We start from the raw sequence: 21,457 nt of genomic DNA, 5'->3' as shown, positions 1-21,457 counted from the left end.
GGAAAATTGGGAGAAAATTGGGGGGAAATTGGGGAAAATTTTTGGGATTTGACGGAAACATGGGAACCTGCGGGAATCTGGGGATTTGGGGGGAATTCCCAGGGATTTGGGGAAAAATCGGGGAATTTGGGGAAAAAATGGGGGAAATTTGGGGGAAAAATTGGGGAAAAATTGGGGGGAAATTTGGGGAAAATTGGGAAAAAATGGAGGAGAAATTGGGGAAAATTGGGGGGAATTTGGGGGGAATTCTGGGAATTCGGGGGGAAAATCGGGGAAATTTGGGAAAAAATCGGGGAATTTGGGAGAAAAATGGGGAAAAAATGAGGAAATTTGGGGAAATTGGGAGAAAATTGGGGGAAAAATTGGGGAAAATTTTTGGGATTTGACGGAGACGAGGGAACCTGCGGGAATCCGGGGATTTGGGGGGAATTCCGGGGAATTTGGGGAAAATCAGGGAATTTGGGGGGAAAATGGGGGGGAAATGGGGAAATTTGGGGAAATTTGGGGGGAAATTTGGGAGAAAATTGGGGAAAAATTGGGGGCAATTCCAGGAATTCAGGGGGAAAATCTGGGAATTTGGGGAAAAAATCCGGGAATTTGGGGGAAAAAATGGGGGGAAAATGGGGAAATTTGGGAAAATTTGGGGAAAATTGGGGGAAAATTGGGGAAAATTTTGGGTGTTTTTGGGTGATTTTGGGTGATTTTGGGGTGATTTTGGGTCATTTTGGGGTGATTTTGGGTCATTTGTGGGTGATTTTGGGGTGATTTTGGTTGATTTGGGGTGATTTTGGGTGATTTTGGGGTGTTTTTGGTTGATTTTTGGGTGATTTTGGGTGATTTTGGGGTGATTTTGGGTGATTTTGGGGTGATTTTGGATGATTTTGGGTGTTTTTGGGGTGATTTTGGGTGATTTTTGGGTGATTTTGGGGTGATTTTAGGGTTGATTTTGGGGTGATTTTAGGGTTGATTTCGCTGTTTTTCGGGGTCTCACCGAAGGCGTCGCGGGTGATTTTCCTGCTGACGAAGCAGATTTCGGCCGTGGCCAGGTGCGCCCGTGGCTCCTCCCCCTCGGGACACTCCAGGGCGGCGGCCGGGATCGCCCGGGGCTGGAACCGCACCTGGAGCCGCACCTGGAGCAGCGGCGGCGACCTGCGGGCGCACCTGGGGTCACCCGGGGTCACCCGGGGTCACCTGGGGTCACCTGGGGTCACCCGGGGTCACCCGGGGTCACCTGGGGTCACCTGGGACACACCTGGGGTCACCCGGGGTCACCTGAGAGGGGTTTGGGGTCACCTGGGGTCACCCAGGGTCACCTGGGACACACCTGGGGTCAGCTGGGGTCACCTGAGAGGGGTTTGGGGTCACCTGGGGTCACCTGGGGTCACCTGGGGTCACCTGGGATCACCTGGGGTCACCTGGGGTCACCTGGGGTCACCTGGGACACACCTGGGGTCACCTGGGGTCACCTGAGAGGGGTTTGGGGTCACCTGGGGTCACCTGGGACACACCCAGGGTCACCTGGGGTCACCTGGGACACACCTGGGGTCACCCGGGGTCACCTGGGACACACCTGGGGTCACCTGGGGTCACCTGAGAGGGGTTTGGGGTCACCTGGGACACACCTGAGAGGGGTTTCAGGTGATTTTGGGGTGAATTTTGGGGGGACTTTTGGGGCGGTTTCAGGTGATTTTGGGGGCTTTTTGGTTCACCTGGACTCACCTGAGCAGCAGCACCTGTCCCAGGTGTATTTTGGGGTGGATTTTGGGTGGATTTTGGGGTGATTGGGGCTCACCTGGACTCACCTGAGCAGCAGCACCTGTCCCAGGTGGGGTTTTTGGGTGGATTTTGGGTGGATTTTGGGTGGATTTGGGGTGATTGGGGCTCACCTGGACTCACCTGAGCAGCAGCACCTGTCCCAGGTGTATTTTGGGGTGGATTTTGGGTATTTTGGGGTGGTTTTGGGCTCACCTGGACTCACCTGAGCAGCAGCACCTGTCCCAGGTGTATTTTGGGGTGGATTTGGGTGGATTTGGGGATTTTGGGGCTCACCTGGACTCACCTGAGCAGCAGCACCTGTCCCAGGTGTGGTTTTTGGGGTGGATTTTGGGGATTTTGGGTGAATTTGGGGTGATTGGGGCTCACCTGGACTCACCTGAGCAGCAGCACCTGTCCCAGGTGTATTTTGGGGTGTTTTTGGGTGGATTTTGGGTGATTGGGGCTCACCTGGACTCACCTGAGCAGCAGCACCTGCCCGCGCGCCCCCACGGCCAGGTCCGGCAGCTGATCCCCGCTCAGGTCGCGACCCCCGCTCAGGGATTGGCCGAAAAAACGGGGCTGGGACGGGAACCGGGAACCCGGGATGCGCTGGGACAGGTGAGGGATGGACAGGTGAGGGACAGGTGAGAGACAGGTGAGGGACAGGTGAGAGACAGGTGAGAGACAGGGACAGGTGAGGGACAGGTGAGAGATGGACAGGTGAGACAGGGACAGGTGAGAGATGGACAGGTGAGAGATGGACAGGTGAGACAGGGACAGGTGAGAGATGGACAGGTGAGAGATGGACAGGTGAGAGATGGACAGGTGAGACAGGGACAGGTGAGAGATGGACAGGTGAGACACGGACAGGTGAGACAGGGACAGGTGAGAGATGGACAGGTGAGAGATGGACAGGTGAGACAGGGACAGGTGAGAGACGGGGACAGGTGAGACAGGGACAGGTGAGACAGGGACAGGTGAGACATGGACAGGTGAGAGACGGACAGGTGAGACAGGGACAGGTGAGACAGGGACAGGTGAGAGATGGACAGGTGAGACAGGGACAGGTGAGACAGGGACAGGTGAGAGAGGGACAGGTGAGAGACAGGTGAGAGATGGACAGGTGAGAGATGGACAGGTGAGACAGGGACAGGTGAGACAGGTGAGACCCTTAGCCCAGGTGTCCCAGTGGTGCCTCACCTGCCCCGGGCGTGTCTCACCTGTCTCACCTCTCCCTGTCCCAGGTGTGTCCCTCCCGCCCCCCCCCAGCCGTGCCTCACCTGTCCCAGGTATCCCCAGGTGAGCTCTCACCTGTCCCAGCTCTGTCTCACCTGTCCCAGGTGCCCCCAGGTGTGTCCCTGTCCCCCCCAGGTGTGTCCCTGTCCCCCCCAGGTGCCCCTCCCCTGTCCCAGGTGCCCCCAGGTGCCCCCAGGTGCCCTCAGGTGCCCCCAGGTGCCCCCAGGTGCCCCCAGGTGCCCCTCACCTGCCCGCCCTCGGCGCTGACCCCTCCAGGTGAGCCCCGGAACAGGTAGACCGCCCCTCGGCCCTCGTCCTCCAGCGGCGCCCCCACGGCCACCTCGGGCCGCCCGTCGCCGTCCAGGTCGCCCAGGTGCGCCAGGCTGGCGCCGAAGCGCCCCAGGGGCTGCCCAGGTGCGCCCCGCAGCGACAGGTGGCAGCGCAGGTGAGGGCTCTGCGGGGGCAAGGGTGGGGCAGGTGAGGCCCCTGGGTGTGCCCCAGGTGTGCCCCAGGTGTGCCCAGGTGTGACCCAGGTGTCCCCAGGTGTGTTTGGGTGTGCCCAGGTGTGCCCCAGGTGTGTCCCAGGTGTATCCAGGTGTGTCCCAGGTGTGCCCAGGTGTATCCAGGTGTGTCCCAGGTGTGCCCCAGGTGTGCCCCAGGTGTGCCCCAGGTGTGTCCCAGGTGTGTCCCAGGTGTGTTTGGGTGTGTCCCAGGTGTGTCCCAGGTGTGCCCAGGTGTGTTTGGGGGTGCCCCGGGTGTGCCCAGGTGTGCCCCAGGTGTGTCCCAGGTGTGCCCAGGTGTGTCCCAGGTGTGCCCAGGTGTGTTTGGGTGTGCCCAGGTGTGCCCAGGTGTATCTCAGGTGTGCCCAGGTGTGCCCCAGGTATGTCCCAGCTGTGCCCAGGTGTGTTTGGGTGTGTCCCCAGGTGTGCCCCAGCTGTGCCTCACCTGCCCAGGTGTGTCCCAGGTGTGTTTGGGTGTCCCCAGGTGTGCCCCAGCTGTGCCTCACCTGCCCAGGTGTGTCACAGGTGTCCCCAGGTGCGCCCCAGGTGTATCCCGGGTGTGCCCAGATGTGACTGGGTGTGCCCCAGGTGTGCCCCAGGTATGTCCCGGGTGTCCCCAGGTGTGTTTGGGTGTGCCCAGGTGTGCCCCAGGTGTGTCCCAGGTGTCCCCAGGTGTGTTTGGGTGTGTCCCAGGTGTGCCCAGGTGTGTCCCAGGTGTGTCCCAGGTGTCCCCAGGTGTGTTTGGGTGTGCCCAGGTGTGCCCAGGTGTATCCAGCTGTGCCCAGGTGTGCCCCAGGTGTGCCTCACCTGCCCAGGTGTGCCTCACCTGTCCCCTCAGCTCGCAGAGATCCACGCGGCCGCCGCTGCCCCCCCCGTAGAAGAAGGGCGCCCCCACCAGGAGCCGGAGCGCCTCACCTGGGCGGGGCTCACCTGGGCGGGGCTCACCTGGGCGGGGCTCACCTGGGCGGGGCTCACCTGGGCGGGGCTGCAGGGCCAGCAGGGACGCCCCGAAATAGGAGCCCACCTGTGGGGGGGGGAGGAGACAGGTGAGATATGGACAGGTGAGACATGGACAGGTGAGACAGGGACAGGTGAGACAGGGACAGGTGAGGGACAGGTGAGACACGGACAGGTGAGATAGGGACAGGTGAGACAGGTGAGATCCACAGGTGACCCTGCCCAGGTGACCCCCAGGTGACCTCACCTGTCTCAGGTGACTTCCAGGTGAGCCCCACCCACGTGATGTCACCTATCCCAGGTGACCCCCAGGTGAGCCCAGGTGACCCCAGGTGACCCCCAGGTGAGCCCAGGTGACCCCAGGTGACCCCCAGGTGACCCCAGGTGACCCCAGGTGAGCTCACCTGCGGCCCCGTGGCCTGGGCCAGCAGCGTCCAGGTGCGTCCGGGCCGCAGCACCAGCACCCGGCCCAGGTGAGCGAAGCGCGGGGCGCCCAGAGCCAGGCCCCAGGTGTGAGCCAGGGGCACGGGGACGGCCGAGTAACCTGGGACAGGTGAGAGATAGACAGGTGTGACCCAGGTGTGACCCAGGTGTGACCCAGGTGTGACCCAGGTGTGAGCCAGGGGCACGGGGACGGCCGAGTAACCTGGGACAGGTGAGAGATGGACAGGTGAGACAGGGACAGGTGAGACAGGGACAGGTGTGACCCAGGTGTGACCCAGGTATGACCCAGGGGCACAGGGACGGCCGAGTAACCTGGGACAGGTGAGAGATGGACAGGTGAGAGATGGACAGGTGTGACCCAGGTGTGACCCAGGGGCACGGGGACGGCCGAGTAACCTGGGACAGGTGAGATACAGACAGGTGTGACCCAGGTGTGACCCAGGTGTGACCCAGGTGTGACCCAGGTGTGACCCAGGTGTGACCCAGGGGCACAGGGACGGCCGAGTAACCTGGGACAGGTGAGACAGGGACAGGTGAGACAGGGATGGGTGAGACAGGGACAGGTGAGTCTCCACTCAGGTGTGATTTTTGGGGGATTCCAGGTAAATTTTGGGTTTCCAGGTGAATTTTGGGGTGTCCCAGGTGAATTTTTTGTGTCCCAGGTGAATTTTGGGGTGTCCCAGGTGAATTTTGGTGTCTCCAGGTGAATTTTTGGTGTTTCCAGGTAAATTTTTGGGTCTCCAGGTAAATTTTTGGTGTTTCCAGGTAAATTTTGGGGTGTCCCAGGTGAATTTTTGTGTCCCAGGTAAATTTTGGGTTTCCAGGTGAATTTTTTGTGTCCCAGGTGAATTTTTGGGTGTCCCAGGTGAATTTTTGGGTTTCCAGGTAAATTTTGGAGGTTTCCAGGTAAATTTTTGGTGTCTCCAGGTAAATTTTTGGGTTTCCAGGTGAATTTTTGTGTCCCAGGTGAATTTTGGGGTGTCCCAGGTGAATTTTTGGGGTCCCAGGTGTATTTTTGGGGTCCCAGGTGAATTTTTGGGGGTCCCAGGTAAATTTTTGGTGTTTCAGGTAAATTTTGGGTGTCCCAGGTGAATTTTGAGTTTCCAGGTAAATTTTGGGTGTCCCAGGTGAATTTTTTGGGTGTCCCAGGTAAATTTTGGGTTTCCAGGTGAATTTTTGGGTGTTCCAGGTGAATTTTTTGGGTGTCCCAGGTGAATTTTTGGGTGTCCCAGGTGAATTTTTGGGTGTCCCAGGTAAATTTTTTGGGTGTCCCAGGTGAATTTTTGGGTGTCCCAGGTGAATTTTTGGGGAATTTCAGGTAAATTTTGGGTTTCCAGGTGAATTTTTGGGTTTCAGGTGAATTTTTTGTGTCCCAGGTGCGTCCCCGCTCACCCAGGTACGCGTCCCTCATGTCCCCGATGTCCTCCAGGTGCGCCCAGGTGTGACCCCCGGGTGACCCCGAGGCGTTGACGAAGGTGGGCGTTGCCCCGCCCCCGCCGTAGACGAAGGCTCCTCCCGACCAATCGAAGGCTCCCACGGCGCCCAGCGCGGCCACGCCCTGCGGGTGGGAGGGGTCACGCCTTGGGGGGGGGGTGTGGTCACACCTGGGGGGGGTCACCTGGGGGGGTCAAAGGTCACTGACGGCGGCCATGGCGGCGCTGAAGCCCTCCTGCGCCATCTCCAGCTGGAAGGAGCTGCTGTGGGCGGAGCTGGTACCTGCGGGAGGGGGCGGGGCCTCGCCTGGGGCTCACCTGGGCCGGGGGTGCGATGGGTGTGCGATGGGTGTGCCCAGGTGTGTGCCCAGGTGTGCCCAGGTATGTTTTTGGGTGTCCCCAGGTGTCCCCAGGTGTGTTTGGGTGTGTCCCAGGTGTGTCCCAGCTCTGCCCAGGTGTGTCCCAGGTGTGTCCCTGATGTCCCCAGCGGTCCCCAGCTGTGCCCAGGTGTACCCCAGGTGTACCCCAGGTGCTCCCAGATGTGTCCCAGGTGTGTCCCAGGTGTATCCAAGTGTCCCCAGGTGCCCCCAGGTGTCCCCAGGTGTGTCCCAGGTGCGCCCAGCTCTATCCCAGGTGCACCCAGCTGTGCCCAGGTGTCCCCAGATGTATCCCAGCCATCCCCAGGTGTCCCCCAGGTGCCCCCAGCTGTCCCCAGGTGTGTCCCCAGGTGTGTCCCAGGTGTCCCCACATGTCCCCAGCTGTCCCCAGGTGTATCCCAGGTGTCCCAGGTGCGCCCAGGTGCGCCCAGGTGCGCCCAGGTACCCTCGATGGCGAAGATCTTCTCCCGCAGCTGGCTCTCGATGTCGGCCAGCGCCTGGAAGTTGTCGACGCGGAAAACGTGGGCGGGGCCGGAGGCGATGGCGCGGAGCTCGGCCTGGGCGCGGTCGCTCTGGAAATCCCGGCCCACCTGCGCCCAGGTGAGGTACGGACAGGTGAGGTACAGACAGGTGAGGATGGACAGGTGAGCTGGGCGCGGGCGCTCTGGAAATCCCGGCCCACCTGCGCCCAGGTGAGGTGGGGATGGACAGGTGAGGATGGACAGGTGAGGTGGGGATGGACAGGTGAGGTGAGCATGGACAGGTGAGCATGGACAGGTGAGGTGGGTACAGAGGGACAGGTGAGCTGGGCGCGGGCGCTCTGGAAATCCCGGCCCACCTGTGCCCAGGTGAGCACGGACAGGTGAGGTGGGGATGGACGGGTGAGGGGAGCATGGACAGGTGAGGTGGGCTTGGATGGACATGGATGGACAGGTGAGGTGAGGATGGACAGGTGGACACAGGTGGACACAGACAGATGGACAGGTGGACAAGGATGGACAGATGATGGACAGGTGGACACAGGTGGACATGGATGGACAGGTGGGCGTGGATGGACAGATGGACACGGGTGGACAGACGGACACGGATGGACAGGTGGACACAGGTGGACGTGGATGGACAAATGGACATGAATGGACATGGATGGGCATGGATGGACAGGGATGGACAGGGATGGACAGATGGACAGGTGGACACAGGTGGACAAGTGGACATGGATGGACACAGGTGGACACCGATGGACAGGTGGACATGAATGGACAGACGGACACAGGTGGACACAGATGGACACAGATGGACGGGTGGACAGATGATGGACATGGATGGACACGGGTGGACAGGTGGACACAGATGGACAGATGGACACGGACGGACATGTGGACACGGATGGACACGGATGGACACGGATGGACAGATGGACACGGACGCCCAGACGGACGCAGCCGAGCCCCCTCCCGTCCGTCCGTCCGTCCGGTCACTACCCACCCCGATGGCGTAGCGAGTGACCGCCATGCGCTCGGCCAGCGGCACGACGTCCGAGTACTCCAGGCTGTCGCCCATCTTCTCCCCGTCCGTCACCACCACCAGGATGCGGCGGGCGCCGGCGCGGGCGCCGCGGCGGGCCGAGAACATCTCCCGCCTGCCGGACGGACGGACGGACCGGCGGTCAAGCGGTCAGCGGTGGCCAGAGGAGCGGTCAGGGGGTGGTTGGTCACTCACAGCACGGTGAGGATGGCCGTGGCCGTGAAGGTGGAGCCGCGGAGCTGGCTGACGTCGCGCAGGAGAAGATCGGGGTCCGGAAGCTTCCGGAAGGTGCCGAAGTCGAAGTGGACGAGGGTGCGGTGGGAGAATTGGGTGAGGGAGAACTGGACACGGGGACAAGGCGGGGGGGGGGGGTCAGCGGGGGGTCAGCGAGGCAGGGTGACCGATGGTCAGTGGAGGTCAATGACCCAAGGTGACCGATGGTCAGTGGAGGTCAATGACCCAAGGTGACCAATGGTCAGTGGAGGTCAATGACCCAAGGTGACCAATGGGTGGTCAGTGGAGGTCAATGACCATTGGGTGGTCAATGGAGGTCAATGACCCAAGGTGACCAATGGACATTGGGTGGTCAATGGAGGTCAATGACCCAAGATGACCGATGGTCAATGGAAGTCAATGACCCAAGATGACCAATGACCATTGAGTGGTCAATGGAGGTCAATGGCCATTGGGTGGTCAACGGAGTTCAATGACCCAAGATGACCGATGGTCAATGGAAGTCAATGACCCAAGATGACCAATGGACATTGGGTGGTCAACAGAGGTAAATGACCATTGGGTGCTTAATGGAGGTCAATGACCCAAGATGACCAATGGCCATTGGGTGGTCAATGGAGGTCAATGATCATTGAGTGGTCAATGGAGGTCAATGACCATTGGGTGGTCAACAGAGGTCAATGACCCAAGATGGCCAATGGTCAATGGCAGTCAATGACCCAAGATGACCAATGACCATTGGGTGGTCAATGGAGGTCAATGACCCAAGATGACCAATGACCACTGGGTGGTCAATGACCCAAGATGACCAATGACCATTGGGTGGTCAATGGAGGTCAATGACCCAAGATGACCAATGACCATTGGGTGGTCAATGACCCAAGATGATTAATGACCACTGGGTGGTCAATGGAGGTCAATGACCCAAGATGACCAATGACCATTGGGTGGTCAATGGCGGTCAATGGCCATTGGGTGGTCAACGGAGTTCAATGACCCAAGATGACCAATGACCATTGGGTGGTCAATGACCCAAGATGACCAATGACCATTGGGTGATCAATGACCCAAGATGACCAATGACCATTGGGTGGTCAATGACCCAAGATGACCAATGACCATTGGGTGATCAATGACCCAAGATGACCAATGACCATTGGGTGGTCAATGACCCAAGATGACCAATGACCGTTGGGTGGTCAATGACCCAAGATGACCAATGACCACTGGGTGGTCAATGACCCAAGATGACCAATGGCCATTGGGTGGTCAATGGAGGTCAATGACCCAAGATGACCAATGACCATTGGGTGGTCAATGACCCAAGATGACCAATGACCGTCGGGTGGTCAATGACCCAAGATGACCAATGACCATTGGGTGGTCAATGGTGGTCAATGGCCATTGGGTGGTCAATGGAGGTCAATGACCCAAGATGACCAATGACCACTGGGTGGTCAATGACCCAAGATGACCAATGACCATTGGGTGGTCAATGACCCAAGATGACCAATGACCATTGGGTGGTCAATGACCCAAGATGACCACCGGTCAGCGGACACGCCCCCCCCGGCCCGGTGGGCGTTACCTGGGCGTCGGCGTCGCGGAAGCGCCGCATCACCTGGCCGATGAAGCTCTTCATGGTGAGGAAGTCGCCGGGCGCGATGCTGCCGGAGCCGTCCATCAGGAACGCGATGTCCATCGAGCTCTTGGGACACTCTGTGGGCGGCGTGGGGCGAGTGACCGCGCGTGGGAGTGACCGCAGGTGGGAGTGACCACAGGTGTGAGTGACCACGCGTGGGAGTGACCGCACCCCCGAGTGACCGCGCGTGGGAGTGACCGCGCGTGGGAGTGACCACACCCCCGAGTGACCACAGGTGTGAGTGACCGCACCCCCGAGTGACCGCACCCCCGAGTGACCACAGGTGGGAGTGACCGCACCCCCGAGTGACCACAGGTCAATGACCCAAGATGACCGATGACCATTGGGTGACCAATGGAGGTCAATGACCATTGAGTAGCCACTGGAGGCCGATGACCCCAGATGACCGATGACCATTGGGCGGTCACTGGAGGCCGATGACCCCAGATGACCGATGACCATTGGGCGGTCACTGGAGGTCGATGACCCCAGATGACCGATGACCACTGGGTGACCAATGGAGGCCGATGACCCCAGATGACCGATGACCATTGGGCGGTCACTGGAGGTCGATGGCCCCAGATGACTGATGACCATTGGGCGGTCACTGGAGGCCGATGACCCCAGATGACCGATGACCGCCCCACACCTGGGAACGTCTCCGGGAGCGTCCGGAGCCTCTGCAGGGCCGAGTCCAGCTGGACGCAGAAGCCGTTGAGGTGGACGTTGACCCCGCACACCTGGGGGGACGTGGGGCCGCACACCTGGGGGGGGGGACGGACAAAATTCGGGGCTTCAGCCTCCATTTCACCGCCAAAAAAAAGCGATTTTGGGGCAAGATTTTGGGGTGAAACCGCTTTAAAAACCCAACTTTGGGGGTTCAGGCCCCAGTTTTGGGGTGAAACGGCCTAAAAAAAGTGATTTTTTTGGTTCAGCCTACTGAAAAAAAAGAGATTTTTGGTTCCTCCTCCATGTCCCGCAAAAAAATCCAAATTTTGGGGGGGAACCTCCCAAAAAAATAGATTTTCGGGGTTTCAACCACCCAAAATTTTGGGGCGAAACCTCCTGAAAAAAACCATTTTTGGGGTTCAACCCCCAAAATTTTGGGACAAAACCTGTCAAAAAACTGAATTTTTGGGGTTCAATCTCCCCAAAATTTTGGGGCAAAACCTCCCGAAAATCTGGATTTTGGGGGTTCAATGCCTCCGAAATTTTGGGGCAAAACCTCCTGAAAAAATCGATTTTTGGGGTTCAACCCCCAAAATTTTGGGGTGAAATCTCCCGAAAAAAATCAATTTTTGGAGTTCAAACCCCCCAAAATTTTGGGTCAAAACCTCCCCAAAAAATATCAATTTTTGGGGTTCAATCTCCCCAAAATTTTGGGGCAAAACCTCCCAAAAAACTAGATTTTTGGGGTTCAATGCCTCCGAAATTTTGGGGCAAAACCTCCTGAAAAAATCGATTTTTGGGGTTCAACCCCCAAAATTTTGGGGTGAAATCTCCCGAAAAAAATCAATTTTTGGAGTTCAAACCCCCTAAAAATTTTGGGTCAAAACCTCCCCCAAAAAATCGATTTTTGGGGGTTCAACCCCCAAAATTTTGGGGCAAACCCTCCCGAAAAACTCGATTTTTTGGGGTTCAATGCCCCCAAAATTTTGGGGCGAAGCCTCCCGAAAAATCAAATTTCGGGGTTCACACCCCGAAATTTTGGGGCGAAACCCCCCAAAAAATAAATTTTTGGAGTTCAACCCCCAAATTTTGGGGCGAAACCTCCCGAAAAAAATCAAATTTTGGGGTTCACACCCCGAAATTTTGGGGCGAAACCTCCCAAATCCACCCGACAAAAACCCACCGATTTCCGCTCCGACCCCTCCGAACCCGAACCCCCCCCAAAATTCCCAAATCCCTCCCAAAATTCCCGAATCCCCCCCCAAAATTCGGGATCTCACCAGCGCCGCGTCGTCTCCGGCCGCCAACGCCAACCCCAGCGAGGAATTGACGGCTCCGGGGGGCCCTGGAGGAATTTTGGGGGATTTTGGGAATTTTTGGGGGATTTTGGGAATTTTTGGGGATTTTTGGGAATTTTTTCCCAAAATTTCGGGGGGTGTTTTCGGGTCTCACCGGTGACCGGGAGCTTCTGGCACGTTCCGGAGCGGAAGCGGCAGCGGTGAACGGCGCCGGTGTCGTCGGCGCCGCCGCTGCGCTCCAGGGGGGCTCCCACCAGGATCCTGCGGTTTGGGGCGAAATCGGGGGGTTTTGGGAAAATTGGGGAAATTCGGGGGGATTTTGGGGGAAAATTTGGGGGAAATTTTGGGAAAATTTTGGGGGAATTTGGGGAAAAGTGGGGGGAAATTCTGGGAAAATTGGGGAAATTTGGGGGAAATTTTGGGAAATTTTGGGGAAATTTTGGGAAAATTTGGGGAATTTTTGGGAATTTTTGGGGAAATTTGGGGGAAATTTTGGGGAAAATTTGGGAGAGTTTTGGGGAAAATTTGGGGAAAATTTGGGAGAAAATTGGGGAAATGGGGGGAAAAATTGGGGAAATTGGGGGTAAATTTGAGGAAAATTGGGGGGAATTTTGGGGAAAATTTGGGGACATTTTGGGAAAATTTTGGGAAAATTTGGGGGAAAATTCGGGAAAATTTGGGGAAAATTGGGGAAATTTTGGGTGAAATTTTGGGGAAAATTGGGGGAAATTTGGGGGGAATTTGGGAAAAATTGGGGGGAAATTTGGGGAATATTTGGGAATATTTTGGGGAAATTTGGGGGAAATTGGGGAAATTTTGGGGGAAATTTGGGAAATTTGGGGAAATTTGGGGGAAATTTGGGGAAAATTTGGGAAAATTTGGGGAATATTTTGGGAATATTTTGGGGAAATTTGGGAAATTTGGGGAAATTTGGGGGAAATTTGGGAAATTTGGGGGAAAATTGGGGGGAAATTGGGGGGGAAATTTTGGGGAATTTTTTGGGAAATTTGGGGAAAAATTGGGGGGAAATTTTGGGAATATTTGGGGAATTTTGGAATTGGGGAAATTGGGGAAATTGGGAAAATTGGGGGAATTTTGGAAAAATTGGGGGAAATTTTGGGGAAATTTGGGGGAATTTGGGAAAAATTGGGGGAAAATTCTGGGGAAATTGGGGAAATTTGGGGAAAATTGGGGGAAAATTTGGGGAAATTTTGGGAAAAATTGGGGGGAAATTTGGGGAATATTTCGGAATATTTTGGGGAAATATGGGGAAAATTTTGGGGAAACTTGGGGGAAATTGGGGAAATTTTGGGGGAATTTTGGGGAAATTTTGGGGGAAAATTCGAGGGAAAATTGGAGAAAATTTGGGGGAAATTTGGGGAAAAATTTGGGGGAATTTGGGGAAAATTTTGGGGAAATTTGGGGAAAATTGGGGAAATTTTGGGGAAATTTTGGGGAAATTGGGGAAAAATTGGGGGAAATTTGGGGAAAATTCTTGGGAAAATTTTTGGGAATTTTTTGGAAAAATATTTGGGGAAAAAATTGGGGGAAAATTTTGGGGAAATATTTGGGAAAATTCCACAGAAATTTGGAGAAGTTTTGCAAAACTTTTTCGGGGTGGGAAAAAAAGAGGGGGAAAAGGGAAAAAAATGGGGAAAAAATGGGGAAAATTGGGGAAAAATTGGGAAAAATTGGGAAAAATTGGGAAAAATTGGGGGAAATTGGGAAAAAATTGGGAAAAATTCCACAGAAATTTGGAGAAGTTTTGCAAAACTTTTTTTTTTTGGGGGGGAGAGGAAAAAAAAAGGGGAAAAATGGGGAAAAAAGGGAAAAATTTGGGGAAAAAAGAGAAAAATTTGGGGAAAAATGGGAAAAATTTGGGAAAAACTGGGGAAAAATTGGGGAAAATTTGGGGAAAATTGGGATTTATTTTTTTTTTTTTAAATTTTGAGATAATTTTGGGGGGGTTTTGGGGGGGTTTCGGGGGCGGGGCCTCCCCCCCCAGTTTACCAGCCGTCGTCACTGGTGCCGAACTGGGCCACGCTGGCGCCGAATCCGGCGTCGGCGTCGCCTCGGAAAACCGTCGGAGTCTCCAGGTCCAGCGCCGAGGAGAGCAGGGCTGGGGCGGGGGGGACACACCTGGGGTCACCTGGGGTCACCTGGGGTCACCTGGGGTCACCCCGGGGTCACCGAAGGGGCTGGGGGGTGACCGCCAGGTGTGGGTGGGCCGGGGAACCCAAGGGGCAGGTGTGTCCACAATGTCCAGGTGTGTCCACCCCAGTGTCCAGGTGTGTCCACAATGTCCAGGTGTGTCCACAGTGTCCAGGTGTGTCCACAGTGTCCAGGTGTGTCCAAAAGGTCCAGGTGTGTCCACAATGTCCAGGTGTGTCCACAATGTCCAGGTGTGTCCACAATGTCCAGGTGTGTCCAAAAGGTCCAGGTGTGTCCACCCCAATGTCCAGGTGTCCACCCCAGTGTCCAGGTGTGTCCACCCCAATGTCCAGGTGTGTCGAAAAGGTCCAGGTGTGTCCACAATGTCCAGGTGTATCCAAAAGGTCCAGGTGTGTCCACCTCAGTGTCCAGGTGTGTCCACCTCAGTGTCCAGGTGTGTCCACCCCAATGTCCAGGTGTCCACCCCAGTGTCCAGGTGTGTCCACAATGTCCAGGTGTGTCCACCCCAGTGTCCAGGTGTGTCCACAAGGTCCAGGTGTGTCCATCTCAGTGTCCAGGTGTGTCCACGACCCCAATGTCCAGGTGTCCACCTCGATGTCCAGAGGGGTCTCCAATGTCCAGGCGTGTCCGTCTGTCCGTCTGTCTGTCCGGGTGTGTCCGTCCCTCTGTCCGCCCCTCTGTCCATCCATCCATCTGTCCCTCTGTCTGTGTCCGTCTGTCCGGGTGTGTCCACCCCTCCGTCCATCTGTCCCTCTGTCCCTATCCCTCTGTCCATCCCTCTGTCCCTCTGTCCCTCTGTCCATCTGTCTGTCCCTTTGTCCACCCCTCTGTCCGTCTGTCTGGGTGTGTCCATTGCTCCGTCCCTCTGTCCATCCCTCTGTCCGTCCGTCTGTCCGTCCATCTGTGTTCCTCTGTCCATCCCTCTGTCCCTCTGTCCCCACCCCTCTGTCCCTCTGTCCGTCTGTCTGTGTCCGTCTGTCTGGGTGTGTCCATTGCTCCGTCCCTCTGTCCCTCTGTCCGTCCCTCTGTCCCTCTGTCCCTCCATCCCTCTCTCCATCCCTCTGTCCGTCTGTCCGTCCCTCTGTCCCTCTGTCCCTCCATCCCTCTCTCCATCCCTCTGTCCGTCTGTCCGTCCCTCTGTCCATCTGTCCGTCCGTCCATCCGTCTGTCCATCCCTGCGTCCGTCCGTCCCTCTCTCCATCCCTCTGTCCCTCTGTCCCTCTGTCCCTCTGTGTCCATCTGTCCGTCTGTCCGTCCCTCCCTCTCCATCCCTGTGTCCCTCTGTCCGTCCATCTGTCCATCCCTTTGTGTCCATCCATCCCTCTGTCCCTCTGTCCCTCTGTCCATCCCTGTGTCCATCTGTGTCCCTCTGTCCCTCTCTCTGTCCCTCCCTCTGTCCATCTGTCCCTCTGTCCCTCTCTCCATCCCCCTGTCCCTCTGTCCGTCCATCCCTCTGTCCATCCCTCTGTCCCTCTGTCCCTGTGTGTCCCTGTGTCCGTCTGTCCCTCCCCGTGTCCGTCCGTCCGTCCCTCTGTCCATCCCTCTGTGTCCCTCTGTCCCTCTCTCCATCCCTCTGTCCCTCTGTCCCTCCGTCCCTCTGTCCCTCTGTCCCTCTCCGTGTCCGTCCGTCCGTCCCTCTCTGTCCCTCTGTCCGTCCCTCTGTCCATCTGTGTCCCTGTGTCCCTCTGTCCGTCCGTCCCTCCCCGTGTCCCTCTGTCCGTCCCTCTGTCCATCCCTGTGTCCGTCCCTCTGTCCATCCGTCCCTCTGTCCATCCGTCCCTCTGTCCCTCTGTCCCTCTGTCCATCCCTCTGTCCATCTCTCCGTCCATCCATCCCCCTGTCCCTCTGTCCCTCCCCGTGTCCGTCCGTCCGTCCCTCACCTGCCCCCAGCAGCCCCAGGATCGCTCCCGGCTCCATCCTCGGCTGCGGCGGGAAATGGGGAACCGGGGGTGGGGGAGGGGTGAGAGAAGTTCTGGGGGTGGGGGAGGGGCAGGAAGGGGGTGGGGGGAGGGGTGTGAGAAGTTCTGGGGGTGGGGGAGGGGAAGGGGAAGTAACGTGTGTGGGGGAGGGGAGGGGAGTGTGGGGGAGGGGCGCCCTCGTGACCCCACCCCGGGGTGGCGGCGGTGACGTCATCGGCGGAGGGAAAGAGCCACTTCCTGCGCTGGGGCTCGGGGGGTGGATGGGGCCCGTCCGTCCGTCCGTCCGTCCTGAGGGTCGGTCCGTCCGTCCATCCACTGTGTCCATCCGTCCATCCGTCCATCCACTGTGTCCATCTGTCCGTCCATCCGTCCATCCATCCGTCCCAACTGTCCGTCCATCTGTCCATCTGTCCTGAGGGTCGGTCTGTCCGTCCGTCCGTCCGTCCATCCCCGTGTCCGTCTGTCCATCCCCGTGTCCATCTGTCCATCCGTCCGTCCGTCTGTCCGTCTGTCCCGAGGGTCGGTCTGTCCGTCCGTCCATCCCCATGTCCATCTGTCCATCCACTGTGTCCATCTGTCCGTCCATCCGTCCATCCATCCATCCCAACTGTCCGTCCATCTGTCCATCTGTCCCGAGGGTCCGTCTGTCCGTCCATCCATCCATCTGTCCATCCCCGTGTCCATCTGTCCATCCCCGTGTCCATCTGTCCATCCCTGTGTCCATCTGTCCATCCCTGTGTCCATCTGTCCATTCCCGTGTCCATCTGTCCATCCATCCCTGTGTCCATCTGTCCATCCCATGTCCATCTGTCCATCCATCCCCGTGTCCATCTGTCCATCCCTGTGTCCATCTGTCCATTCCCGTGTCCATCTGTCCATCCATCCCCGTGTCCATCTGTCCATCCCCGTGTCCATCTGTCCATCCCTGTGTCCATCTGTCCATCCCCGTGTCCATCTGTCCATCCCCGTGTCCATCTGTCCATCCATCCCTGTGTCCATCTGTCCATCCCATGTCCATCTGTCCATCCATCCCCGTGTCCATCTGTCCATCCCCGTGTCCATCTGTCCATCCCCGTGTCCATCTGTCCATCCATCCCCGTGTCCATCTGTCCATCCCCGTGTCCATCTGTCCATCCATCCCCGTGTCCATCTGTCCATCCCCGTGTCCATCTGTCCATCCATCCCTGTGTCCATCTGTCCATCCCCGTGTCCATCTGTCCATCCATCCCAGTGTCCATCTGTCCATCCCCGTGTCCATCTGTCCATCTCCGTGTCCATCTGTCCATCCCCATGTCCATCTGTCCATTCCCTGTGTCCATCTGTCCATCCCCGTGTCCATTTGTCCACCCACCCATCCACGAGGGGTCAGGGGTCACGCAGGGGTCACACGGGGGTCACGCAGGGGTCACGCAGGGGTCACGCAGATCACGGGGTGTGGGGGTGGGGGGATGGGCACGGCTGACCCCTCCCCCACCCCAAAATCGCCGCTTTTCCGCCCAAATTTTTATTTTTAATTTTCCCCCCCTGATCCGCGTGAAGGGGGCGGGGCCCGAAGGGGGCGGGGCCTGGGGGGTCCCCACCCCCTTTTTGGGGTCCCCACCCCATTTTTGGGTCCTTTTCGACCATTTTTGGGCCGTTTTTTGGGTCCTTTTTTACCTTTTTTGGGGCATTTTTGGGGGACTTGTTTTGACCATTTTTGGGACCTTTTTTTGGGTCCTTTTTGTCCATTTTTGGGCTTTTTAGGCTCATTTTGACCATTTTTACACATTTTTTTGGGTCCTTTTTGACCATTTTTAGGCGTTTTTTTGGGTCCTTTTTGACCATTTTTAGGCGTTTTTTTTGGGTCCTGTTTTGACCATTTTTAGCCAATTTTTGGGTCCTTTTCGACCATTTCTGGGCATTTTTGGGGGGTCCTGTTTTGACCATTTTTGGGGTAATTTTTGGGTACTTTTTGACCAATTTGGGGGTCATTTTTAGGGTCATTTTCAACCATTTTTAGGACATTTTAAGGGTCCTTTTTGACTCATTTTGGGGTAATTTTTAACCGTTTCCTGACCCCCTTTTAGACCATTTTTAGGGCTCCTTTCTTCGTCCCTTCCTGACCATTACCCGGGTCAATTAAATCCTTTTTTTGGTGTAATTTTAAACCAGTTTTGGTCTCATTTTAAACCATTTTTAGGGGTCAATTTCACCCATTTTTTGTGTAATTTTAAACCGCTTTTGGTCTCATTTTTAACCATTTTTTGTGTATTTTTTTTACCCATTTTTTGGTGTAATTTTAAGCCACTTTTGATCTAATTTTTAACCATTTTTAGGGGTCAGTTTTACCCATTTTATGTGTAATTTTAAGCAACTTTGGGCCTCATTTTTAACCATTTTTTCTGAATTTTTTACCCATTCTTGGTCTCATTTTTAGGGGTCAATTTCACCCATTTTTGGTATAATTTTAAGCCACTTTTGGTCTCATTTTAAACCTTTTTTGGTGTAATTTTCACCCATGCTCCGTCTTAATTTTAACCTTTTTTGGTCTCATTTTTAACCACTTTTTGGTGTAATTTTTAACCACTTTTGATCTCGTTTTTACCCATTTTTAGTGTGATTTTTAAACCGCTTTTGGTCTCATTTTTAACCATTTTTAGGGGTCAATTTCACCCATTTTTGGTGTAATTTTAAGCCACTTTTGGTCTCATTTTAAACCTTTTTTGGTGTAATTTTTACCCATTTTTTTGTGCAATTTTAAACCGCTTTTGGTCTCATTTTTAACCATTTTTTGGTCTCATTTTTAACCATTTTTTGGTGTAATTTTTAACCACTTTTGGTCTCGTTTTTACCCATTTTTAGTGTGATTTTTAAACCGCTTTTGGTCTCATTTTTAACCGTTTTTGGTCTCATTTTTAACCGTTTTTTCTGTAATTTTCACCCATTCTCCGTCTTAATTTTAACCTTTTTTGGTCTCATTTTTAACCATTTTTAGTGTGATTTTAAACCGCTTTCGGTCTCATTTTTAACCATTTTTTTGTTTAATTCTTTCCCCGCCCTCGTTCTCATTTTCCCCCATTTCCCCCCCGTTTTTCCCCATTCCCTCCCCCTTTTTTTAACCCCTTTCGCCCTTTTTCCCCCCAATTCCCCCCCCTCAGCCCCACCCCGCCCCCACCGCGGCCGCCACCAGGAACATGGCGCCGAGTCCTCCGCGGAGTCCTCCCGCCCGCCAGGGGGCGCCGCCGCGGGCCGGGCGCGGCGAGACGAAGGCCACGCCCCCCGCGCGGGCGGCGATCCAATCGGAGAAGGCGCTGACGCGCGTGTAGACGCCGGGGCGCTGCGGGACGCCGCAGCCCTCCCCCCAGGAGACGATGCCGGCCAGGACCCAGCGGCCGGAGAGCGGGCACACGAGGGGACCCCCGGAATCGCCCTGCGGACGGGGTCACCGGGGTCACCGGGGTCATTGAGGGGTCACCGAGGGGTCATTGGGGTCAGCGGGGTCATTGAGGGGTCATTGGGGTCATTGGAGTCACTGAGGGGTCATTGGAGTCACTGAGGGGTCATTGGGGTTATAGGGGTCAATGGGGGCACACAAGGGGACCCCCGGAATCGCCCTGCGGACGGGGTCACCGGGGTCACCGGGGGGTCAGCGAGGGGTCAGCGGGGTCATTGGGGTCAGCGAGGGGTCATTGGGGTCACTGAGGGGTCATTGGGGTTATAGGGGTCATTGGGGTCAATGGGGACACACGAGGGGACCCCCGGAATCGCCCTGGGGACGGGGTCACCGGGGTCACCGGGGGGTCAGCGAGGGGTCAGCGGGGTCATTGGAGTCACCGAGGGGTCATTGGGGTTATAGGGGTCATTGGAGTCACCGAGGGGTCATCGGGGTCATTGGAGTCACCGAGGGGTCATCGGGGTCATTGGAGTCACTGAGGGGTCACTGGGGTTATAGGGGTCATTGGGGACACACGAGGGGACCCCCGGAATCGCCCTGCGGACGGGGTCACCGGGGTCACCGGGGGGTCAGCGGGGTCATTGAGGGGTCATCGGGGTCATTGAGGGGTCATTGGGGTCAGCGGGGTCACCGAGGGGTCATCGGGGTCACCGAGGGGTCATTGGGGTCATTTGGGACATTGGGGTCATTGGGGTCAATGGGGGCACACGAGGGGACCCCCGGAATCGCCCTGGGGACGGGGTCATTGGGGTCACCGGGGGGTCACCGGGGTCATTGGGGTCAGCGAGGGGTCAGCGGGGTCATTGGAGTCACCATGGGGTCATTGGGGTCAATGGGGACACACGAGGGGACCCCCGGAATCGCCCTGCGGACGGGGTCACCGGGGTCACCGGGGGGTCAGCGAGGGGTCAGCGGGGTCATTGGGGTCAGCGAGGGGTCATTGGGGTCACTGAGGGGTCATTGGGGTTATAGGGGTCATTGGGGTCAATGGGGACACACGAGGGGACCCCCGGAATCGCCCTGGGGACGGGGTCACCGGGGTCACCGAGGGGTCATCGGGGTCACCGAGGGGTCAGCGGGGTCACCGAGGGGTCAGCGGGGTCATTGGAGTCACCGAGGGGTCATTGGGGTTATAGGGGTCATTGGAGTCACCGAGGGGTCATCGGGGTCATTGGAGTCACCGAGGGGTCATCGGGGTCATTGGAGTCACTGAGGGGTCACTGGGGTCATTGGGGTCAATGGGGACACACGAGGGGAACCCCGGAATCGCCCTGCGGACGGGGTCACCGGGGTCACCGGGGGGTCAGCGGGGTCATTGAGGGGTCATCGGGGTCATTGAGGGGTCATTGGGGTCAGCGGGGTCACCGAGGGGTCATCGGGGTCACCGAGGGGTCATTGGGGTCATTTGGGACATTGGGGTCATTGGGGTCAATGGGGGCACACGAGGGGACCCCCGGAATCGCCCTGGGGACGGGGTCATTGGGGTCACCGGGGGGTCACCGGGGTCATTGGGGTCAGCGAGGGGTCAGCGGGGTCATTGGAGTCACCATGGGGTCATTGGGGTCAATGGGGACACACGAGGGGACCCCCGGAATCGCCCTGCGGACGGGGTCAGGGGGTCATCGAGGGGTCAGCGGGGTCACCGAGGGGTCATCGGGGGGTCATTGGGGACACACGAGGGGACCCCCGGAATCGCCCTGGGGATGGGGTCATTGGGGTCACCGAGGGGTCATCGGGGGGTCATCGGGGTCATTGAGGGGTCAGCGGGGTCATCGGGGTCACCGAGGGGTCATTGGGGTTATAGGGGTCATTGGAGTCACTGAGGGGTCATTGGGGACACACGAGGGGACCCCCGGAATCGCCC

The 21,457-nt window shown here is 56.9% G+C and overlaps 1 protein-coding gene across 1 annotated transcript; it reads right to left on the bottom strand.

Moving 5' to 3' along the window:
* Window positions 1-991: 991 nt before the first annotated feature.
* LOC120748046 (integrin alpha-D-like) lies at window positions 992-19,569 on the bottom strand (the record flags this gene model as incomplete). Its single annotated transcript, XM_040054123.1, has 17 exons — window positions 992-1,149; window positions 2,234-2,364; window positions 3,239-3,445; window positions 4,318-4,515; window positions 4,853-4,992; window positions 6,285-6,450; window positions 6,535-6,608; window positions 7,148-7,292; window positions 8,188-8,341; window positions 8,422-8,567; window positions 10,049-10,179; window positions 10,752-10,866; window positions 12,052-12,116; window positions 12,224-12,330; window positions 14,080-14,188; window positions 16,122-16,213; window positions 19,304-19,569. Coding segments are annotated over 17 exons (2,404 nt in total), but the record flags the coding sequence as incomplete, so codon positions are not given.
* Between the last annotated feature and the right edge of the window lie 1,888 nt (window positions 19,570-21,457).

Source organism: Hirundo rustica, unplaced genomic scaffold (assembly GCF_015227805.2).
Source record: "Hirundo rustica isolate bHirRus1 unplaced genomic scaffold, bHirRus1.pri.v3 scaffold_461_arrow_ctg1, whole genome shotgun sequence".
Taxonomy (NCBI): Eukaryota; Metazoa; Chordata; class Aves; order Passeriformes; family Hirundinidae; genus Hirundo; species Hirundo rustica.
Note: the sequence above shows the minus strand (reverse complement) of the source record. Positions and strands in the feature narration are given on the sequence as shown.